The 24,188-nt window shown below is 40.7% G+C and overlaps 2 protein-coding genes across 3 annotated transcripts in view; both read right to left on the bottom strand.

The window, feature by feature from the left end:
* Positions 1-18,782: 18,782 nt before the first annotated feature.
* LOC133644971 (RING finger protein PFE0100w-like) lies at positions 18,783-20,456 on the bottom strand. 2 transcript variants are annotated; one of them, XM_062039745.1, is made up of 2 exons: positions 19,221-20,456; positions 18,783-19,166 (listed from the first exon to the last, which is right to left on the bottom strand). In XM_062039745.1, the coding sequence occupies exons 1-2, from the start codon at positions 20,454-20,456 to the stop codon at positions 19,077-19,079; spliced, it is 1,326 nt and encodes a 441-aa protein (XP_061895729.1). In that variant the 3' UTR covers positions 18,783-19,076. The 2 variants fall into 2 exon arrangements, with proteins under 2 accessions (XP_061895729.1, XP_061895730.1); XM_062039746.1 differs by having other exon boundaries at positions 19,383-20,456.
* LOC133644879 (ankyrin repeat domain-containing protein 50-like) overlaps positions 20,153-24,188 on the bottom strand; it is a 26,490-nt gene continuing 22,454 nt past the window's right edge. The window contains exon 2 of the mRNA XM_062039632.1: positions 20,153-24,188. This exon is cut by the window's right edge and continues 374 nt beyond it. Within this exon, the coding sequence (XP_061895616.1) occupies positions 20,985-24,188 (3,204 nt within the window). The 3' untranslated portion in view covers positions 20,153-20,984.

The following is a 24,188-nucleotide window of genomic DNA, read 5'->3' as shown; positions in this document are numbered from 1 at the left end:
TTTGTTAGCGCAGTCAGACAAGAAGTCATCACTGTCACTGTTATGTAAGGTACTTTTATTTTGTTAGTGCAGTCAGACAGGAAGTCATCAGTGTCACTGTTATGTAAGGTACTTTTATTTTGTTAGTGCAGTCAGACAGGAAGTCATTACTGTCACTGTTATGTAAGGTACTTTTATTTTGTTAGCACAGTCAGACAGGAAGTCATCACTGTCACTGTTATGTAAGGTACTTTTATTTTGTTTGTGCAGTCAGACAGGAAGTCATCACTGTCACTGTTATGTAAGGTACTTTTATTTTGTAAGGCAGTCAGACAGGAAGTCATCACTGTCACTGTTATGTAAGGTACTTTTATTTTGTTAGTGCAGTCAGAAAGGAAGTCATCACTGTCACTGTTATGTAAGGTACTTTTATTTTGTTAGGCAGTCAGACAGGAAGTCATCACTGTCACTGTTATGTAAGGTACTTTTATTTTGTTAGTGCAGTCAGACAGGAAGTCATCACTGTCACTGTTATGTAAGGTACTTTTATTTTGTTAGTGCAGTCAGACAGGAAGTCATCACTGTCACTGTTATGTAAGGTACTTTTATTTTGTAAGCGCAGTCAGACAGGAAGTCATCAGTGTCACTGTTATGTAAGGTACTTTTATTTTGTTAGCGCAGTCAGACAAGAAGTCATCACTGTCACTGTTATGTAAGGTACTTTTATTTTGTTAGTGCAGTCAGACAGGAAGTCATCAGTGTCACTGTTATGTAAGGTACTTTTATTTTGTTAGCGCAGTCAGACAAGAAGTCATCACTGTCACTGTTATGTAAGGTACTTTTATTTTGTTAGCGCAGTCAGACAGGAAGTCATCAGTGTCACTGTTATGTAAGGTACTTTTATTTTGTTAGCGCAGTCAGACAAGAAGTCATCACTGTCACTGTTATGTAAGGTACTTTTATTTTGTTAGTGCAGTCAGACAGGAAATCATCACTGTCACTGTTATGTAAGGTACTTTTATTTTGTTAGCGCAGTCAGACAGGAAGTCATCAGTGTCACTGTTATGTAAGGTACTTTTATTTTGTTAGCGCAGTCAGACAAGAAGTCATCACTGTCACTGTTATGTAAGGTACTTTTATTTTGTTAGTGCAGTCAGACAGGAAGTCATCAGTGTCACTGTTATGTAAGGTACTTTTATTTTGTTAGCGCAGTCAGACAAGAAGTCATCACTGTCACTGTTATGTAAGGTACTTTTATTTTGTTAGTGCAGTCAGACAGGAAGTCATTACTGTCACTGTTATGTAAGGTACTTTTATTTTGTTAGCCAAGTCAGACAGGAAGTCATCAGTGTCACTGTTATGTAAGGTACTTTTATTTTGTTAGCACAGTCAGACAGGAAGTCATCACTGTCACTGTTATGTAAGGTACTTTTATTTTGTTTGTGCAGTCAGACAGGAAGTCATCACTGTCACTGTTATGTAAGGTACTTTTATTTTGTTAGGCAGTCAGACAGGAAGTCATCACTGTCACTGTTATGTAGGGTACTTTTATTTTGTTAGTGCAGTCAGAAAGGAAGTCATCACTGTCACTGTTATGTAAGGTACTTTTATTTTGTTAGCGCAGTCAGACAGGAAGTCATCAGTGTCACTGTTATGTAAGGTACTTTTATTTTGTTAGCGCAGTCAGACAAGAAGTCATCACGGTCACTGTTATGTAAGGTACTTTTATTTTGTTAGTGCAGTCAGACAGGAAGTCACCAGTGTCACTGTTATGTAAGGTACTTTTATTTTGTTAGCGCAGTCAGACAAGAAGTCATCACTGTCACTGTTATGTAAGGTACTTTTATTTTGTTAGTGCAGTCAGACAGGAAGTCATCAGTGTCACTGTTATGTAAGGTACTTTTATTTTGTTAGCGCAGTCAGACAAGAAGTCATCACTGTCACTGTTATGTAAGGTACTTTTATTTTGTTAGCCCAGTCAGACAGGAAGTCATCAGTGTCACTGTTATGTAAGGTACTTTTATTTTGTTAGCACAGTCAGACAGGAAGTCATCACTGTCACTGTTATGTAAGGTAATTTTATTTTGTTAGTGCAGTCAGACAGGAAGTCATCACTGTCACTGTTATGTAAGGTACTTTTATTTTGTTAGCGCAGTCAGACAGGAAGTCATCAGTGTCACTGTTATGTAAGGTACTTTTATTTTGTTAGCGCAGTCAGACAAGAAGTCATCACTGTCACTGTTATGTAAGGTACTTTTATTTTGTTAGTGCAGTCAGACAGGAAGTCATTACTGTCACTGTTATGTAAGGTACTTTTATTTTGTTAGCCCAGTCAGACAGGAAGTCATCAGTGTCACTGTTATGTAAGGTACTTTTATTTTGTTAGCGCAGTCAGACAATAAGTCATCACTGTCACTGTTATGTAAGGTACTTTTATTTTGTTAGCGCAGTCAGACAGGAAGTCATCAGTGTCACTGTTATGTAAGGTACTTTTATTTTGTTAGCGCAGTCAGACAAGAAGTCATCACTGTCACTGTTATGTAAGGTACTTTTATTTTGTTAGCGCAGTCAGACAAGAAGTCATCACTGTCACTGTTATGTAAGGTACTTTTATTTTGTTAGTGCAGTCAGACAGGAAGTCATCAGTGTCACTGTTATGTAAGGTACTTTTATTTTGTTAGCGCAGTCAGACAAGAAGTCATCACTGTCACTGTTATGTAAGGTACTTTTATTTTGTTAGTGCAGTCAGACAGGAAGTCATTACTGTCACTGTTATGTAAGGTACTTTTATTTTGTAAGCCCAGTCAGACAGGAAGTCATCAGTGTCACTGTTATGTAAAGTACTTTTATTTTGTTAGCACAGTCAGACAAGAAGTCATAACTGTCACTGTTATGTAAGGTACTTTTATTTTGTTAGTGCAGTCAGACAGGAAGTCATCACTGTCACTGTTATGTAAGGTACTTTTATTTTGTTAGGCAGTCAGATAGGAAGTCATCACTGTCACTGTTATGTAAGGTACTTTTATTTTGTTAGTGCAGTCAGAGAGGAAGTCATCACTGTCACTGTTATGTAAGGTACTTTTATTTTGTTAGTGCAGTCAGACAGGAAGTCATCACTGTCACTGTTATGTAAGGTACTTTTATTTTGTTAGCGCAGTCAGACAGGAAGTCATCAGTGTCACTGTTATGTAAGGTACTTTTATTTTGTTAGCGCAGTCAGACAAGAAGTCATCACTGTCACTGTTATGTAAGGTACTTTTATTTTGTTAGCGCAGTCAGACAGGAAGTCATCAGTGTCACTGTTATGTAAGGTACTTTTATTTTGTTAGCGCAGTCAGACAAGAAGTCATCACTGTCACTGTTATGTAAGGTACTTTTATTTTGTTAGTGCAGTCAGACAGAAAGTCATCACTGTCACTGTTATGTAAGGTACTTTTATTTTGTTAGCGCAGTCAGACAGGAAGTCATCAGTGTCACTGTTATGTAAGGTACTTTTATTTTGTTGGCGCAGTCAGACAAGAAGTCATCACTGTCACTGTTATGTAAGGTACTTTTATTTTGTTAGTGCAGTCGGACAGGAAGTCATCAGTGTCACTGTTATGTAAGGTACTTTTATTTTGTTAGCGCAGTCAGACAAGAAGTCATCACTGTCACTGTTATGTTAGGTACTTTTATTTTGTTAGTGCAGTCAGACAGGAAGTCATTACTGTCACTGTTATGTAAGGTACTTTTATTTTGTTAGCCCAGTCAGACAGGAAGTCATCAGTGTCACTGTTATGTAAGGTACTTTTATTTTGTTAGCACAGTCAGACAGGAAGTCATCACTGTCACTGTTATGTAAGGTACTTTTATTTTGTTAGTGCAGTCAGACAGGAAGTCATCACTGTCACTGTTATGTAAGGTACTTTTATTTTGTTAGCGCAGTCAGACAGGAAGTCATCAGTGTCACTGTTATGTAAGGTACTTTTATTTTGTTAGCGCAGTCAGACAAGAAGTCATCACTGTCACTGTTATGTAAGGTACTTTTATTTTGTTAGTGCAGTCAGACAGGAAGTCATCAGTGTCACTGTTATGTAAGGTACTTTTATTTTGTTAGCGCAGTCAGACAAGAAGTCATCACTGTCACTGTTATGTAAGGTACTTTTATTTTGTTAGTGCAGTCAGACAGGAAGTCATTACTGTCACTGTTATGTAAGGTACTTTTATTTTGTTAGCCCAGTCAGACAGGAAGTCATCAGTGTCACTGTTATGTAAGGTACTTTTATTTTGTTAGCACAGTCAGACAGGAAGTCATCACTGTCACTGTTATGTAAGGTACTTTTATTTTGTTAGTGCAGTCAGACAGGAAGTCATCACTGTCACTGTTATGTAAGGTACTTTTATTTTGTTAGGCAGTCAGACAGGAAGTCATCACTGTCACTGTTATGTAAGGTACTTTTATTTTGTTAGTGCAGTCAGACAGGAAGTCATCACTGTCACTGTTATGTAAGGTACTTTTATTTTGTTAGTGCAGTCAGACAGGAAGTCATCACTGTCACTGTTATGTAAGGTACTTTTATTTTGTTAGCGCAGTCAGACAGGAAGTCATCAGTGTCACTGTTATGTAAGGTACTTTTATTTTGTTAGCGCAGTCAGACAAGAAGTCATCACTGTCACTGTTATGTAAGGTACTTTTATTTTGTTAGTGCAGTCAGACAGGAAGTCATCAGTGTCACTGTTATGTAAGGTACTTTTATTTTGTTAGCGCAGTCAGACAAGAAGTCATCACTGTCACTGTTATGTAAGGTACTTTTATTTTGTTAGTGCAGTCAGACAGGAAGTCATCACTGTCACTGTTATGTAAGGTACTTTTATTTTGTTAGCCCAGTCAGACAGGAAGTCATCAGTGTCACTGTTATGTAAGGTACTTTTATTTTGTTAGCACAGTCAGACAGGAAGTCATCACTGTCACTGTTATGTAAGGTACTTTTATTTTGTTAGCGCAGTCAGACAGGAAGTCATCACTGTCACTGTTATGTAAGGTACTTTTATTTTGTTAGTGCAGTCAGACAGGAAGTCATCACTGTCACTGTTATGTAAGGTACTTTTATTTTGTTAGCGCAGTCAGACAGGAAGTCATCAGTGTCACTGTTATGTAAGGTACTTTTATTTTGTTAGCGCAGTCAGACAAGAAGTCATCACTTACACTGTTATGTAAGGTACTTTTATTTTGTTAGTGCAGTCAGACAGGAAGTCATCAGTGTCACTGTTATGTAAGGTACTTTTATTTTGTTAGCGCAGTCAGACAAGAAGTCATCACTGTCCCTGTTATGTAAGGTACTTTTATTTTGTTAGTGCAGTCAGACAGGAAGTCATTACTGTCACTGTTATGTAAGGTACTTTTATTTTGTTAGCCCAGTCAGACAGGAAGTCATCAGTGTCACTGTTATGTAAGGTACTTTTATTTTGTTAGCACAGTCAGACAGGAAGTCATCACTGTCACTGTTATGTAAGGTACTTTTATTTTGTTAGCACAGTCAGACAGGAAGTCATCACTGTCACTGTTATGTAAGGTACTTTTATTTTGTTAGTGCAGTCAGACAGGAAGTCATCACTGTCACTGTTATGTAAGGTACTTTTATTTTGTTAGGCAGTCAGACAGGAAGTCATCACTGTCACTGTTATGTAAGGTACTTTTATTTTGTTAGTGCAGTCAGACAGGAAGTCATCACTGTCACTGTTATGTAAGGTACTTTTATTTTGTTAGTGCAGTCAGACAGGAAGTCATCAGTGTCACTGTTATGTAAGGTACTTTTATTTTGTTAGCGCAGTCAGACAGGAAGTCATCAGTGTCACTGTTATGTAAGGTACTTTTATTTTGTTAACGCAGTCAGACAAGAAGTCATCACTGTCACTGTTATGTAAGGTACTTTTATTTTGTTAGTGCAGTCAGACAGGAAGTCATCAGTGTCACTGTTATGTAAGGTACTTTTATTTTGTTAGCGCAGTCAGACAAGAAGTCATCACTGTCACTGTTATGTAAGGTACTTTTATTTTGTTAGTGCAGTCAGACAGGAAGTCATTACTGTCACTGTTATGTAAGGTACTTTTATTTTGTTAGCCCAGTCAGACAGGAAGTAATCAGTGTCACTGTTATGTAAGGTACTTTTATTTTGTTAGCGCAGTCAGACAGGAAGTCATCACTGTCACTGTTATGTAAGGTACTTTTATTTTGTTAGTGCAGTCAGACAGGAAGTCATCACTGTCACTGTTATGTAAGGTACTTTTATTTTGTTAGCGCAGTCAGACAGGAAGTCATCAGTGTCACTGTTATGTAAGGTACTTTTATTTTTTTTAGTGCAGTCAGACAGGAAGTCATCAGTGTCACTGTTATGTAAGGTACTTTTATTTTGTTAGCCCAGTCAGACAGGAAGTCATCAGTGTCACTGTTATGTAAGGTACTTTTATTTTGTTAGTGCAGTCAGACAGGAAGTCATCACTGTCACTGCTATGTAAGGTACTTTTATTTTGTTAGTGCAGTCAGACAGGAAGTCATCACTGTCACTGTTATGTAAGGTACTTTTATTTTGTTAGGCAGTCAGACAGGAAGTCATCAGTGTCACTGTTATGTAAGGTACTTTTATTTTGTTAGCCCAGTCAGACAGGAAGTCATCAGTGTCACTGTTATGTAAGGTACTTTTATTTTGTTAGCACAGTCAGACAGGAAGTCATCACTGTCACTGTTATGTAAGGTACTTTTATTTTGTTAGGCAGTCAGACAGGAAGTCAGGAGCCAACATGGAAACATTCCATGAAGTGTCATCTCTGCCATGTCGGACCTAGGAGAGGACTTCTTATCACCATGGCAACCACACCGCTAACCAATATCCATCATAATAATTACAACCTTTAACACTCGGCTCACGTCCAACACCTCCTTCTTGGTGTGACACACACGCACGCACGCGCACACACGCACGCACGCACGCGCGCACACACACACACACACACACACACTCACTCACTCACTCACTCACTCACACTCACTCACTCACTCACACGCACACACACACACACACACACACACACACACACACACACACACACACACACACACACACACACACACACACACACACACACACACACACACACACACACACACACACACACACTAGCAGATGGTGTTAGGAAAGCTTTTCCATGTTCTCTTTTTTCCATCCCAGCAGATTGTTATGAAGTACTGCATAAAGTACACAAAGTACTGTATAATACTTCATACACTACTGCATAAAGTACACAAGGTACTGTATAATATTTCATACACTACTGCATAAAATACACAAAGTACTGCATAATACTTCATACACTACTGCAAAAAGTACACAAGGTACTGTATAATACTTCATACACTACTGCATAAAGTACACAAGGTACTGTATAATACTTCATACACTACTGCATAAAATACACAAAGTACTGCATAATACTTCATACACTACTGCAAAAAGTACACAAGGTACTGTATAATACTTCATACACTACTGCATAAAGTACACAAGGTACTGTATAATACTTCATACACTACTGCATAAAGTACACAAGGTACTGTATAATACTTCATACACTACTGCATAAAGTACACAAGGTACTGTATAATACTTCATACACTACTGCATAAAATACACAAAGTACTGTATAATACTTCATACACATATATATGGTGTATCGTGACATGGACTAAATATATCCACATATACAAACGTTTGTAATACAAAAAAACATGAAAAATAACAACACAAATAACAACACCAATCATTACACAAATAACAACACATAGGACAACACCACAAATAATAAGAACAACAACACAAATAATAAAAACACCAATGACAACACAATAACACCACCAATCAATACACTAATAAGACAAAGGCCAACGACACAAATAAAATAAAAAATAACAACACTAATGACACAAATAATGACACACACAAAATAAATATTGACACAAATAATGACACAACACAATAAAAAAATAAAAACACAACACACAAATTACAAAAAGTCAATGTCACAAATGACACAAACAATTACAATTAGCACCACTAGACACAAATAAAACCAAAAATAAATACATAAATTACACAAATGACAAAAACACAAATAATGACATAAATTACATCACAAATAACACTGATGACAAAATCAAAAGGGGGACAAAATAACAAATAATGACACAAATAACAACAATAACATACAACAAAAATAACAACAACACAGTTAACGACACAAATGATGACACAGCTAGCACAATAATAATGTAAATAATGATACAAATAATAATGACACAGATAAAACAAAACCTTAAAAGAATAAAAGCATCAAGTCACACAAAGGTTGTGAACGAGTGAAGAACAACAACTCACTTTGATTTTTCTTTGCAACACAAAAATATTAACACTGAAAGTTACACAGGAAGTGAGCAGACGTTCAAAGCAGAAATACTCCATGACAAAGATCCTCTATGTGACAGGAGCACTCTGCTCTTTTTAGGAATATACTTTGATCAAAGATCCTCTATGTGACAGGAGCACTCTGCTCTTTTTAGGAATATACTTTGATCAAAGATCCTCTATGTGACAGGAGCACTCTGCTCTTTTTAGGAATATACTCTGATCAAAGATCCTCTATGTGACAGGAGCACTCTGCTCTTTTTAGGAATATACTCTGATCAAAGATCCTCTATGTGACAGGAGCACTCTTCTCTTTTTAGGAATATACTTTGATCAAAGATCCTCTATGTGACAGGAGCACTCTGCTCTTTTTAGGAATATACTTTGATCAAAGATCCTCTATGTGACAGGAGCACTCTGCTCTTTTTAGGAATATACTTTGATCAAAGATCCTCTATGTGACAGGAGCACTCTGCTCTTTTTAGGAATATACTTTGATCAAAGATCCTCTATGTGACAGGAGCACTCTGCTCTTTTTAGGAACCTACTTTGATCAAAGATCCTCTATGTGACAGGAGCACTCTGTACTTTTTAGGAACATACTTTGATCAAAGATCCTCTATGTGACAGGAGCACTCTGCTCTTTTTAGGAATATACTTTGATCAAAGATCCTCTATGTGACAGGAGCACTCTGCTCTTTTTAGGAATATACTTTGATCAAAGATCCTCTATGTGACAGGAGCACTCTGCTCTTTTTAGGAACCTACTTTGATCAAAGATCCTCTATGTGACAGGAGCACTCTGCTCTTTTTAGGAACATACTTTGATCAAAGATCCTCTATGTGACAGGAGCACTCTGCTCTTTTTAGGAACATACTTTGATCAAAGATCCTCTATGTGACAGGAGCACTCTGCTCTTTTTAGGAACATACTTTGATCAAAGATCCTCTATGTGACAGGAGCACTCTGCTCTTTTTAGGAATATACTTTGATCAAAGATCCTCTATGTGACAGGAGCACTCTGCTCTTTTTAGGAATATACTTTGATCAAAGATCCTCTATGTGACAGGAGCACTCTGCTCTTTTTAGGAATATACTTTGATCAAAGATCCTCTATGTGACAGGAGCACTCTGCTCTTTTTAGGAATATACTTTGATCAAAGATCCTCTATGTGACAGGAGCACTCTGCTCTTTTTAGGAATATACTTTGATCAAAGATCCTCTATGTGACAGGAGCACTCTGCTCTTTTTAGGAATATACTTTGATCAAAGATCCTCTATGTGACAGGAGCACTCTGCTCTTTTTAGGAATATACTCTGATCAAAGATCCTCTATGTGACAGGAGCACTCTGCTCTTTTTAGGAATATACTCTGATCAAAGATCCTCTATGTGACAGGAGCACTCTGCTCTTTTTAGGAATATACTTTGATCAAAGGTGATGTCATGTGACCGGTGATGTCATGTGACCGGTGATGTCATGTGACTTCTCTGTCCTTGTTGTCATGTCCATCATTCTTCTCCTTCATCTTCATTTCTTCTTCTTCTTCACTGTTCTCCATCTGTTCCTGAGCACCGTCACACACCACTTGCATTCAATCAGTGTGTGTGTGTGTGTGTGTGTGCGTGCGTGTGCGTGTGTGTGTGTGTGTATGTGCGTGCGTGTGCGTGTGTGTGTGTGTTGTCCTGAAATGAACTGTGCAGCAGGTCTGAGAGGGAGGGAGGGAAGAGAGGGAGGGAGGGAAGAAGGGAGGAGAAAAGAAAAGATGGAAAAGAGAGGAGAAAGTTTCCACAATAAACAAAAGGAAGTTGAGAGAATGCAAAAAAAAAAAGTCATCGTAAAAGTAAACAAAAATGAAAGTTATGAAGTCACAATGGCAGGAAAATAATTTTGTGTACAAATAAACGCAAATGAAATAAATCATACAGACATAAAGATGTAAACTAAATATGTAAGAAGTTAACATGTTTATGAACATGTTCATAAACATAATTATGATAATGTTCATAAATATGTTTATGATAATGTTCATAAACATATTTATGATAATGTTCATAAACATAATTATGATAATGTTCATAAATATGTTTATGATAATGTTCATAAACATATTTATGATAATGTTCATAAACATATTTATGGTAATGTTCATAAACATATTTATGATAATGTTCATAAACATATTTATGGTAATGTTCATAAACATATTTATGATAATGTTCATAAACATATTTATGGTAATGTTCATAAACATATTTATGATAATGTTCATAAACATATTTATGGTAATGTTCATAAACATGTTCAAAAATATATACATTTCTGAACATGTTTATGAATATATTTATGATCATGTTCATTAACATATTTATGATAATGTTCATAAACATGTTAATGAACATGTTTATGACTGTTTATTCACATTAATGGACACCAGCTCAGTGGTCTAGTGGTTAGAGTGTCCGCCCTGAGATGGGTAGGTTGTGAGTTCAAACCCCGGCTGAGTCATACCAAAGACTATAAAAAGGTGAGCCCTGCTTGGCACTCAGCATCAAGGCTTGGAATTGGGGGTTGCATCACCAAAAATGATTCCTGGGCGCGGCCACCGCTGCTGCTCACTGCTCCCCTGTGGGTGATGGGTCAAATGCAGAGGATAATTTCACCACACTTAGTGTGTGTGTGTGTGTGTGTGTGTGTGTGTGTGTGTGTGTGTGTGTGTGACGATCATTGCTACTTTAACTTCAACATATTAATGACAATAATAACATTTATGAACATATTTGAAAACTTGTTTAACATGTTTATGAATACATTTATGAACATGTCTGAGAACTTATTTATGTACATTTTTATGAACATATTAATGACAATACTTGTTAACATAAGTATGAACATGTTAATAAACATACTTATTGGCATGTTGATGAACATGTTTATTTGTATGTTTGTGAACATGTTAATAAACATACTTATTGGCATGTTAATGAACATGTTTATTTGTATGTTTGTGAACATGTTAATAAACATACTTATTGGCATGTTAATGAACATGTTTATTTGTATGTTTGTGAACATGTTAATAAACATACTTATTGGCATGTTAATGAACATGTTTATTTGTATGTTTGTGAACATGTTAATAAACATACTTATTGGCATGTTAATGAACATGTTTATTTGTATGTTTGTGAACATGTTAATAAACATACTTATTGGCATGTTAATGAACATGTTTATTTGTATGTTTGTGAACATGTTAATAAACATACTTATTGGCATGTTGATGAACATATTTATTTGTATGTTTGTGAACATGTTAATAAACATACTTATTGGCATGTTGATGAACATGTTTATGAACATATTCATTTTGCATTTTAATGAACTTATTTATTTGCATTTCAATGAACATGTTTATGACTTGAGTATAAAGAACACATGGACAAGTGGTGTAAAAGGTAGAGCAGACATACAAGTGGTGTAAAAGGTAGAGCAGACATACAAGTGGTGTAAAAGGTAGAGCAGACATACAAGTGGTGTAAAAGATAGAGCAGACACACAAGTGGTGTAAAAGGTAGAGCAGACATACAAGTGGTGTAAAAGGTAGAGCAGACATACAAGTGGTGTAAAAGGTAGAGCAGACACACAAGTGGTGTAAAAGGTAGAGCAGACATACAAGTGGTGTAAAAGGTAGAGCAGATATACAAGTGGTGTAAAAGGTAGAGCAGACACACAAGTGGTGTAAAAGGTAGAGCAGACATACAAGTGGTGTAAAAGGTAGAGCAGACACACAAGTGGTGTAAAAGGTAGAGCAGACATACAAGTGGTGTAAAAGGTAGAGCAGACATACAAGTGGTGTAAAAGGTAGAGCAGACATACAAGTGGTGTAAAAGGTAGAGCAGACATACAAGTGGTGTAAAAGGTAGAGCAGACATACAAGTGGTGTAAAAGGTAGAGCAGACATACAAGTGGTGTAAAAGGTAGAGCAGACACACAAGTGGTGTAAAAGGTAGAGCAGACATACAAGTGGTGTAAAAGGTAGAGCAGACATACAAGTGGTGTAAAAGGTAGAGCAGACATACAAGTGGTGTAAAAGGTAGAGCAGACATACAAGTGGTGTAAAAGGTAGAGCAGACACACAAGTGGTGTAAAAGGTAGAGCAGACACACAAGTGGTGTAAAAGGTAGAGCAGACATACAAGTGGTGTAAAAGGTAGAGCAGACATACAAGTGGTGTAAAAGGTAGAGCAGACACACAAGTGGTGTAAAAGGTAGAGCAGACATACAAGTGGTGTAAAAGGTAGAGCAGATATACAAGTGGTGTAAAAGGTAGAGCAGACATACAAGTGGTGTAAAAGGTAGAGCAGATATACAAGTGGTGTAAAAGGTAGAGCAGACACACAAGTGGTGTAAAAGGTAGAGCAGACATACAAGTGGTGTAAAAGGTAGAGCAGACATACAAGTGGTGTAAAAGGTAGAGCAGACATACAAGTGGTGTAAAAGGTAGAGCAGACACACAAGTGGTGTAAAAGGTAGAGCAGACACACAAGTGGTGTAAAAGGTAGAGCAGACATACAAGTGGTGTAAAAGGTAGAGCAGACATACAAGTGGTGTAAAAGGTAGAGCAGACACACAAGTGGTGTAAAAGGTAGAGCAGACACACAAGTGGTGTAAAAGGTAGAGCAGACATACAAGTGGTGTAAAAGGTAGAGCAGACATACAAGTGGTGTAAAAGGTAGAGCAGACATACAAGTGGTGTAAAAGGTAGAGCAGACATACAAGTGGTGTAAAAGGTAGAGCAGACACAAGTGGTGTAAAAGGTAGAGCAGACACAAGTGGTGTAAAAGGTAGAGCAGACATACAAGTGGTGTAAAAGGTAGAGCAGATATACAAGTGGTGTAAAAGGTAGAGCAGACATACAAGTGGTGTAAAAGGTAGAGCAGACATACAAGTGGTGTAAAAGGTAGAGCAGACATACAAGTGGTGTAAAAGGTAGAGCAGACACACAAGTGGTGTAAAAGGTAGAGCAGACACACAAGTGGTGTAAAAGGTAGAGCAGACATACAAGTGGTGTAAAAGGTAGAGCAGACATACAAGTGGTGTAAAAGGTAGAGCAGACATACAAGTGGTGTAAAAGGTAGAGCAGACACACAAGTGGTGTAAAAGGTAGAGCAGACATACAAGTGGTGTAAAAGGTAGAGCAGACATACAAGTGGTGTAAAAGGTAGAGCAGACATACAAGTGGTGTAAAAGGTAGAGCAGACATACAAGTGGTGTAAAAGGTAGAGCAGACATACAAGTGGTGTAAAAGGTAGAGCAGACACACAAGTGGTGTAAAAGGTAGAGCAGACATACAAGTGGTGTAAAAGGTAGAGCAGACATACAAGTGGTGTAAAAGGTAGAGCAGACATACAAGTGGTGTAAAAGGTAGAGCAGACACACAAGTGGTGTAAAAGGTAGAGCAGACACACAAGTGGTGTAAAAGGTAGAGCAGACACACAAGTGGTGTAAAAGGTAGAGCAGACATACAAGTGGTGTAAAAGGTAGAGCAGATATACAAGTGGTGTAAAAGGTAGAGCAGACATACAAGTGGTGTAAAAGGTAGAGCAGATATACAAGTGGTGTAAAAGGTAGAGCAGACACACAAGTGGTGTAAAAGGTAGAGCAGACATACAAGTGGTGTAAAAGGTAGAGCAGACATACAAGTGGTGTAAAAGGTAGAGCAGACATACAAGTGGTGTAAAAGGTAGAGCAGACATACAAGTGGTGTAAAAGATAGAGCAGACACACAAGTGGTGTAAAAGGTAGAGCAGACATACAAGTGGTGTAAAAGGTAGAGCAGACATACAAGTGGTGTAAAAGGTAGAGCAGACACACAAGTGGTGTAAAAGGTAGAGCAGACACACAAGTGGTGTAAAAGGTAGAGCAGACACACAAGTGGTGTAAAAGGTAGAGCAGACATACAAGTGGTGTAAAAGGTAGAGCAGACATACAAGTGGTGTAAAAGGTAGAGCAGACATACAAGTGGTGTAAAAGGTAGAGCAGACATACAAGTGGTGTAAAAGGTAGAGCAGACACAAGTGGTGTAAAAGGTAGAGCAGACACAAGTGGTGTAAAAGGTAGAGCAGACACAAGTGGTGTAAAAGGTAGAGCAGACATACAAGTGGTGTAAAAGGTAGAGCAGACACAAGTGGTGTAAAAGGTAGAGCAGACACACAAGTGGTGTAAAAGGTAGAGCAGACATACAAGTGGTGTAAAAGGTAGAGCAGACATACAAGTGGTGTAAAAGGTAGAGCAGACATACAAGTGGTGTAAAAGGTAGAGCAGACACACAAGTGGTGTAAAAGGTAGAGCAGACACACAAGTGGTGTAAAAGGTAGAGCAGACACACAAGTGGTGTAAAAGGTAGAGCAGACATACAAGTGGTGTAAAAGGTAGAGCAGATATACAAGTGGTGTAAAAGGTAGAGCAGACATACAAGTGGTGTAAAAGGTAGAGCAGATATACAAGTGGTGTAAAAGGTAGAGCAGACACACAAGTGGTGTAAAAGGTAGAGCAGACATACAAGTGGTGTAAAAGGTAGAGCAGACATACAAGTGGTGTAAAAGGTAGAGCAGACATACAAGTGGTGTAAAAGGTAGAGCAGACATACAAGTGGTGTAAAAGGTAGAGCAGACATACAAGTGGTGTAAAAGATAGAGCAGACACACAAGTGGTGTAAAAGGTAGAGCAGACATACAAGTGGTGTAAAAGGTAGAGCAGACATACAAGTGGTGTAAAAGGTAGAGCAGACATACAAGTGGTGTAAAAGGTAGAGCAGACACACAAGTGGTGTAAAAGGTAGAGCAGACACACAAGTGGTGTAAAAGGTAGAGCAGACACACAAGTGGTGTAAAAGGTAGAGCAGACATACAAGTGGTGTAAAAGGTAGAGCAGACATACAAGTGGTGTAAAAGGTAGAGCAGACATACAAGTGGTGTAAAAGGTAGAGCAGACATACAAGTGGTGTAAAAGGTAGAGCAGACACAAGTGGTGTAAAAGGTAGAGCAGACACAAGTGGTGTAAAAGGTAGAGCAGACACAAGTGGTGTAAAAGGTAGAGCAGACACAAGTGGTGTAAAAGGTAGAGCAGACATACAAGTGGTGTAAAAGGTAGAGCAGACATACAAGTGGTGTAAAAGGTAGAGCAGACACAAGTGGTGTAAAAGGTAGAGCAGACACAAGTGGTGTAAAAGGTAGAGCAGACATACAAGTGGTGTAAAAGGTAGAGCAGACACAAGTGGTGTAAAAGGTAGAGCAGACACAAGTGGTGTAAAAGGTAGAGCAGACATACAAGTGGTGTAAAAGGTAGAGCAGACATACAAGTGGTGTAAAAGGTAGAGCAGACATACAAGTGGTGTAAAAGATAGAGCAGACACACAAGTGGTGTAAAAGGTAGAGCAGACATACAAGTGGTGTAAAAGGTAGAGCAGACATACAAGTGGTGTAAAAGGTAGAGCAGACATACAAGTGGTGTAAAAGGTAGAGCAGACACAAGTGGTGTAAAAGGTAGAGCAGACATACAAGTGGTGTAAAAGGTAGAGCAGACATACAAGTGGTGTAAAAGGTAGAGCAGACATACAAGTGGTGTAAAAGGTAGAGCAGACGCACACAAGTGGTGTAAAAGGTAGAGCAGACACACAAGTGGTGTAAAAGGTAGAGCAGACATACAAGTGGTGTAAAAGGTAGAGCAGACATACAAGTGGTGTAAAAGGTAGAGCAGACACACAAGTGGTGTAAAAGGTAGAGCAGACATACAAGTGGTGTAAAAGGTAGAGCAGACACACAAGTGGTGTAAAAGGTAGAGCAGACATACAAGTGGTGTAAAAGGTAGAGCAGACACACAAGTGGTGTAAAAGGTAGAGCAGACACACAAGTGGTGTAAAAGGTAGAGCAGACACACAAGTGGTGTAAAAGGTAGAGCAGACATACAAGTGGTGTAAAAGGTAGAGCAGACATACAAGTGGTGTAAAAGGTAGAGCAGACATACAAGTGGTGTAAAAGGTAGAGCAGACATACAAGTGGTGTAAAAGGTAGAGCAGACATACAAGTGGTGTAAAAGGTAGAGCAGACATACAAGTGGTGTAAAAGGTAGAGCAGACACAAGTGGTGTAAAAGGTAGAGCAGATATACAAGTGGTGTAAAAGGTAGAGCAGACACACAAGTGGTGTAAAAGGTAGAGCAGACATACAAGTGGTGTAAAAGTAGAGCAGACATACAAGTGGTGTAAAAGGTAGAGCAGACACACAAGTGGTGTAAAAGGTAGAGCAGACACACAAGTGGTGTAAAAGGTAGAGCAGACACACAAGTGGTGTAAAAGGTAGAGCAGACATACAAGTGGTGTAAAAGGTAGAGCAGATATACAAGTGGTGTAAAAGGTAGAGCAGACATACAAGTGGTGTAAAAGGTAGAGCAGATATACAAGTGGTGTAAAAGGTAGAGCAGACACACAAGTGGTGTAAAAGGTAGAGCAGACATACAAGTGGTGTAAAAGGTAGAGCAGACATACAAGTGGTGTAAAAGGTAGAGCAGACATACAAGTGGTGTAAAAGGTAGAGCAGACATACAAGTGGTGTAAAAGGTAGAGCAGACACAAGTGGTGTAAAAGGTAGAGCAGACACAAGTGGTGTAAAAGGTAGAGCAGACATACAAGTGGTGTAAAAGGTAGAGCAGACATACAAGTGGTGTAAAAGGTAGAGCAGACATACAAGTGGTGTAAAAGATAGAGCAGACACACAAGTGGTGTAAAAGGTAGAGCAGACATACAAGTGGTGTAAAAGGTAGAGCAGACATACAAGTGGTGTAAAAGGTAGAGCAGACATACAAGTGGTGTAAAAGGTAGAGCAGACACACAAGTGGTGTAAAAGGTAGAGCAGACATACAAGTGGTGTAAAAGGTAGAGCAGACATACAAGTGGTGTAAAAGGTAGAGCAGACATACAAGTGGTGTAAAAGGTAGAGCAGACATACAAGTGGTGTAAAAGGTAGAGCAGACACAAGTGGTGTAAAAGGTAGAGCAGACACAAGTGGTGTAAAAGGTAGAGCAGACACAAGTGGTGTAAAAGGTAGAGCAGACACAAGTGGTGTAAAAGGTAGAGCAGACATACAAGTGGTGTAAAAGGTAGAGCAGACATACAAGTGGTGTAAAAGGTAGAGCAGACACAAGTGGTGTAAAAGGTAGAGCAGACACAAGTGGTGTAAAAGGTAGAGCAGACATACAAGTGGTGTAAAAGGTAGAGCAGACATACAAGTGGTGTAAAAGGTAGAGCAGACATACAAGTGGTGTAAAAGGTAGAGCAGACGCACACAAGTGGTGTAAAAGGTAGAGCAGACACACAAGTGGTGTAAAAGGTAGAGCAGACATACAAGTGGTGTAAAAGGTAGAGCAGACATACAAGTGGTGTAAAAGGTAGAGCAGACACACAAGTGGTGTAAAAGGTAGAGCAGACATACAAGTGGTGTAAAAGGTAGAGCAGACACACAAGTGGTGTAAAAGGTAGAGCAGACATACAAGTGGTGTAAAAGGTAGAGCAGACACAAGTGGTGTAAAAGGTAGAGCAGACACAAGTGGTGTAAAAGGTAGAGCAGACATACAAGTGGTGTAAAAGGTAGAGCAGACATACAAGTGGTGTAAAAGGTAGAGCAGACATACAAGTGGTGTAAAAGGTAGAGCAGACATACAAGTGGTGTAAAAGGTAGAGCAGACACACAAGTGGTGTAAAAGGTAGAGCAGACATACAAGTGGTGTAAAAGGTAGAGCAGACATACAAGTGGTGTAAAAGGTAGAGCAGACATACAAGTGGTGTAAAAGGTAGAGCAGACACACAAGTGGTGTAAAAGGTAGAGCAGACATACAAGTGGTGTAAAAGGTAGAGCAGACACACAAGTGGTGTAAAAGGTAGAGCAGACATACAAGTGGTGTAAAAGGTAGAGCAGACACAAGTGGTGTAAAAGGTAGAGCAGACATACAAGTGGTGTAAAAGGTAGAGCAGACATACAAGTGGTGTAAAAGGTAGAGCAGACATACAAGTGGTGTAAAAGATAGAGCAGACACACAAGTGGTGTAAAAGGTAGAGCAGACATACAAGTGGTGTAAAAGGTAGAGCAGACATACAAGTGGTGTAAAAGGTAGAGCAGACATACAAGCGGTGTAAAAGGTAGAGCAGACATACAAGTGGTGTAAAAGGTAGAGCAGACATACAAGTGGTGTAAAAGGTAGAGCAGACATACAAGTGGTGTAAAAGGTAGAGCAGACACACAAGTGGTGTAAAAGGTAGAGCAGACATACGAGTGGTGTAAAAGGTAGAGCAGACACAAGTGGTGTAAAAGGTAGAGCAGACACAAGTAGCTAGTTTCCCAGCAGTAAAGCAAATATGTGTTTATTAAGCAGTTTTGTAATATACATCAGAAAAAACCTTTTTATGATACATGAATTCTTTGAAATGAAGGTGAGACATGAAGGTGAGACATGAAGGTGAGACATGAAGGTGAGACATGAAGGTGAGACATGAAGGTGAGACATGAAGGTGAGACATGAAGGTGAGACATGTACATTTGAACTATTTACACGCCAGCCATCATAAATACTAACTACTTTTAACAATGGAATCCTTCTATTGATGTGTCATGGTGTTCCTTTGGCCACTTGTACGCAATGTATGTACAAGTACTTGTACACAAACTGTAGGTACTCATACTTCTCTACATACTGTAGGTACTCATACTTCTCTACATACTGTAGGTACTCATACTTCTCTACATATTGTAGGTACTTGTACTTCTCTACATACTGTAGGTACTTGTACTTCTCCACATACTGTAGGTACTCATACTTCTCTACATATTGTAGGTACTTGTACTTCTCTACATACTGTAGGTACTCATACTTCTCTACATACTGTAGGTACTCATACTTCTCTACATACTGTAGGTACTTGTACTTCTCTACATACTGTAGGTACTTGTACTTCTCTACATACTGTAGGTACTTGTACTTCTCCACATATTGTAGGTACTCATACTTCTCTACATATTGTAGGTACTCATACTTCTCTACATACTGTAGGTACTCATACTTCTCTACATACTGTAGGTACTTGTACTTCTCTACATACTGTAGGTACTTGTACTTCTCTACATACTGTAGGTACTTGTACTTCTCTACATACTGTAGGTACTTGTACTTCTCCACATATTGTAGGTACTCATACTTCTCTACATATTGTAGGTACTCATACTTCTCTACATACTGTAGGTACTCATACTTCTCTACATACTGTAGGTACTTGTACTTCTCTACATACTGTAGGTACTTGTACTTCTCTACATACTGTAGGTACTTGTACTTCTCTACATACTGTAGGTACTTGTACTTCTCCACATATTGTAGGTACTCGTACTTCTCTACATACTGTAGGTACTTGTACTTCTCTACATACTGTAGGTACTTGTACTTCTCTACATACTGTAGGTACTTGTACTTCTCTACATACTGTAGGTACTTGTACTTCTCCACATATTGTAGGTACTCGTACTTCTCTACATACTGTAGGTACTTGTACTTCTCTACATACTGTAGGTACTTGTACTTCTCTACATACTGTAGGTACTTGTACTTCTCTACATACTGTAGGTACTTGTACTTCTCCACATATTGTAGGTACTCATACTTCTCTACATACTGTAGGTACTTGTACTTCTCCACATATTGTAGGTACTCATACTTCTCTACATACTGATCTATACGTGTGTGTTGTTCCAATTTTGGCTTTAATTGCCACTCCTCACCTTGTCTAAGCCGCCGCCCACAAATGCATGAGCATGAGAGAAAAGTGACATTTAGTTCCTCCCCCCGCAGACCACTTGACACTTTTAGCACCAAAAATAAAACCCCACAATGGATCAATTTAAATATTCTTAAGCACTCACAGAAAATATAAACACACAAATAAGAACAAAACAATCCCATGGGGACAAAATGTAGTTTTTTTCCTTTTGTGAGCATCCAGGTAAAAATGGAAGGCAGCACCAAGGTCGAGAGTAATGCACCAAGGTCGAGAGTAATGCAACAAAAAAGTGGCTTTTTTCCCAAAATAAATATGCTCTCATCTGAAAGGTGGACTTCTTAACAAAGCTGCTGGGGAATATTTGGGGCGTGGCCTATCACTTACTCCCCTCCTCTGATTGGTCTCTAGTGTGAAGAAGATTTGCTAAAGCGTGACTAAAAGAAAAGTGCATCCCTTGAATTAAATAGCATGATATTAAATTAGGCTGTAACAGATGTAGATGTAGATGTAGATGTAGATGTAGGCACGTTGCATATCAGCTCACACAACTGGACTTGTGGAGACGGGAAAACTGTTCTTCTGGCACGTTCCCCGTTCAAGATATCGGAGACGGCACGGGAAGATGCAGACTTTGTGTTTCCCAGGGAGGAAGCAGCCTTTGCTTCCATTTCGTCATGCAAGTCTGATTAGATCCAAGATGGTTGCGCCGAGTGCAGTTCAGTCTCTGTCCTCGCGACAACAACAGACTATAGCGGAGTCTCTTTTTTGTAGTTGAACCCGGGATCGGATCCTTCTAGCTGCAGTTTGAGGGCTTGTTTCAGGCTTAGCTCCGTTTCACCCACAGGGTAGCTCTCCAGGACGTCCTGGTGGCCCCTGTTCTGCGCCGTTCGGGGAACCGACACCCTGCCCAGGAACACCTGATTACCTTGTAGATGATAGTTGGGGTTGGTCATGATGCCGTTCCTCTTCTTCTCAGCCAAGCTCTGCTGCTGGATGAAGAGCTGGTCGTGGTTGTGTCCCTGATCCTGCTGCTGGATGAAGAGCTGGTCGTGGTTGTGTCCCTGATCCTGCTGCTGGATGGATCCGCCAATAAAGATCTTGCAATTAGGATCCTTCACGGCAATGTTGGCCACTGATTTATTGAGAGCCACCCTTTGGTCAAACTGGGTCATCTCGTACTCAAGAACCTGACCTTGGTCGGAGCCGCCATTCTTTGTTTTTTTCTTGTCCGCCGGTGTTTTTTCGCTGTTGAACGTTCCATTTCCGATCTTGGTTCCCTTTGTGGACTTGAGACCGGGTTTCAGCAGCGACCAGTCAAAGTCACTGGATGGCGATGGAGGCTGCTGGCTGGATTTTGTGGTGGAGGACGGGGAGACGATGGACTGTCTGCTGCGGGTGCGAGGCAGCGAGTGTTGTTGGATTTGTTCCGTGAATGTCAAAGCGTGGAAGCTGTCGATGGGCACGGTCTGAGCCGTGGCTGTGGACGAGGTGGTTCTCAGGGAAGAGTTTTTTGAGCTCTTGAGCGAATTATTTGACAGCGAGGATTTCTGTCTGTCTATGGTGGAATCGGGGGATTCCGATGGGGAACTGAACGCATGGACAGGTCCATTGGGTAGACCACGTCCAGTTGACTGCAGATCTCCTGCACCGGTGCTGCCAGAACTGCTTGATTTGATGGTGAGGGACTGCATTTTAACGGTCACAGACATTTTGTCATCCATGGTGTGCACTGGAGATGGATTGCTGCCGTTTAGAGTTGACGCTCCATACTTTTCCAAAAGTTTGATAATCGTGGAGTGGCCGCCTTTTGCCGCCACTCTCATAGCCGTACGTCCAAACTGGTCAGCGTGGTTTGGGTCAGCACCGTTTTCAAGGAGTATTTGCACAACGTCAATGTGACCCTCTTGGGCTGCGATGCCCAAGGCCGTCGCTCCCTGGTTGCACGTGTGGTCCACACGTGTGCCGTTGTCAATCAAAAACTGCACAACTTTGGTGTGGCCTTGCCAGGCCGCAGACTGGAGGGCAGAGCGCTTCTCATTGTCGCTAGAATTCACGTCAGCATGGTAGTTGATCAGCAGCCTCACCATTTCAACATGCCCTTGCCAGCAGGACACGTGGAGGGCGGTTCTTCCCTCAGTGTCGCAGGCTTCCACGTTTGCTCCATTTTCCAGGAAATACTCTGCCATCGCCAGCTGGTTTTCAAGTGCCAATATGTAAAGCGTCGGGCGTCCGTCTGCGTCTTTGTAGTCTATGTCCGCACCGTGGCTCAGCAGCAGTTCAACAATGTCCCTGTGGCCTTCCAGCGCAGCCACCCTGAGAGCGTTCCTGCCGTCGTATCCACGCTGGTCAATGCACGACTTGTTGTCCAGGAGAATTTGCACGCAGTCATAATGTCCCTCTTGTGCAGCAAGTATCAGCTGTATTCTGCCATCATTGTCCACCTCCACGCAACGGGCACCTTGTTCAATGAGGGCTTCACACACTTGGCGGTGGCCTTCGAATGACGCCATGTGCAGCGGAGTCCAGCCTGCGTCGTCTCGGTGGTTCTCATCCAGACCTCTGTCCAGCAGAGTTCTGACCACCTCCACGTTACCCTGAGCAGAGGCAATGCTCAGCACTGTCCGTCCCTCGCTGTCAATGCTGTCGACAGCAGCACCCCAAAACAGCAACGTGTTCACGACGGATGCGTGGCCCATCGACGCCGCTGCAAGGAGGGGGGTGCGTCCGTTGTTGTCCGTGTGATCCACGTCGGCTCCACCTTCCAGAAGTAGATCAACTACATCGACGTGTCCTTCGTAGCCGGCCACGAGGAGGGGGGTCATGCAGTCTTTGTCACAGTGGTCTACCTCGGCTCCCCTGTCAATGAGAAGGCTAACAACAGAGGCGTGGCCTTTGCTAGCGGGGACACAGAGAGCTGCGACTGAGAGGGCGGTCCTACCGTCCACATCTTCATGATTGACCTCCGCCCCGTGGTCCAAGAGATGCTCCACTATCTCTCTGTGTCCCATGTAAGCAGCGGCAATAAGAGCGGTTCTTCCTTCATTGTCGGCCTTGTTGACCTCGGCCCCGTGTTGAAGAAGGTTCAACACGATGTCTTCGTGACCTCCCCAAGCCGCGGCTCTCAAGGCCGTCCTGCCGTCGGCATCGGCACAGTCCACTTTGGCGCCAGCGTAAAGCAGAGCAGAAACAACCTCTGAGTGTCCTCCCCAGGCTGCTGATCGTAGTGCCGTCCACCCATCGTGATCCGTGTGGTTTATGTTGGCCTCGCAGCCAATGAGACAGTTGACCACCTTGGTGTGGCCCTGTCGGGCGGCGAGGGTAAGTGCGGTCTGTCCGTGGTTGTCCTCCAGCTCCATGTTTGCTCCTCGAGAGATGAGTAAGTTGACGACGTCGAGATTGCCGCTATAGGCTGCGTTGGAGAGAAGAGTTCTACTGCTGGAGTCGCACTGGTTCACAGAGGCCCCGTTGTCGAGTAATGTCCGTATTGAGTCTTCTCTCTCCAGAGCTTGTTGCATGATACACGAGGAGTGGTCATCTTCATTGTTGATGTGAGCTCCAGCTTTCACCAGAAGTTGCAAGACCTCCTGCTGTCTTGGTATCGAAGTGGTCAAAGAGTCTTTTGCCGGTGTCCCATTCCAGACCATCCAAAGAGCCAGATTTGACGGCTCCATCTGCAAATTGGAGTTGATAAGGTGAAGTGCAAACTCCTGCACTTCATGTGGTTTAAGCTGCTTTGCTCGGCAGGTGGAACTCATAGCCAACATTCTGTGTCCCTCTGCGGCGTTGCACAGGTACTTTTGTGTGCAATGCTTCACATCCAGAAGCCACTCTGCAAAACTGTAGTGGAAAAGGATTTTAGTACTTCCAAAACCATCCACCAACAACTTGGAGAGAATGTCCATCTTTTTTTGAAACTCCTCCATTGTCAGTGTCATGTTTTTGGTCCAAAC

Source organism: Entelurus aequoreus, linkage group LG28 (genome assembly GCF_033978785.1).
Source record: "Entelurus aequoreus isolate RoL-2023_Sb linkage group LG28, RoL_Eaeq_v1.1, whole genome shotgun sequence".
In the NCBI taxonomy this organism is placed as follows: domain Eukaryota; kingdom Metazoa; phylum Chordata; class Actinopteri; order Syngnathiformes; family Syngnathidae; genus Entelurus; species Entelurus aequoreus.
This window is presented reverse-complemented; position numbering and strand designations above follow the sequence as displayed.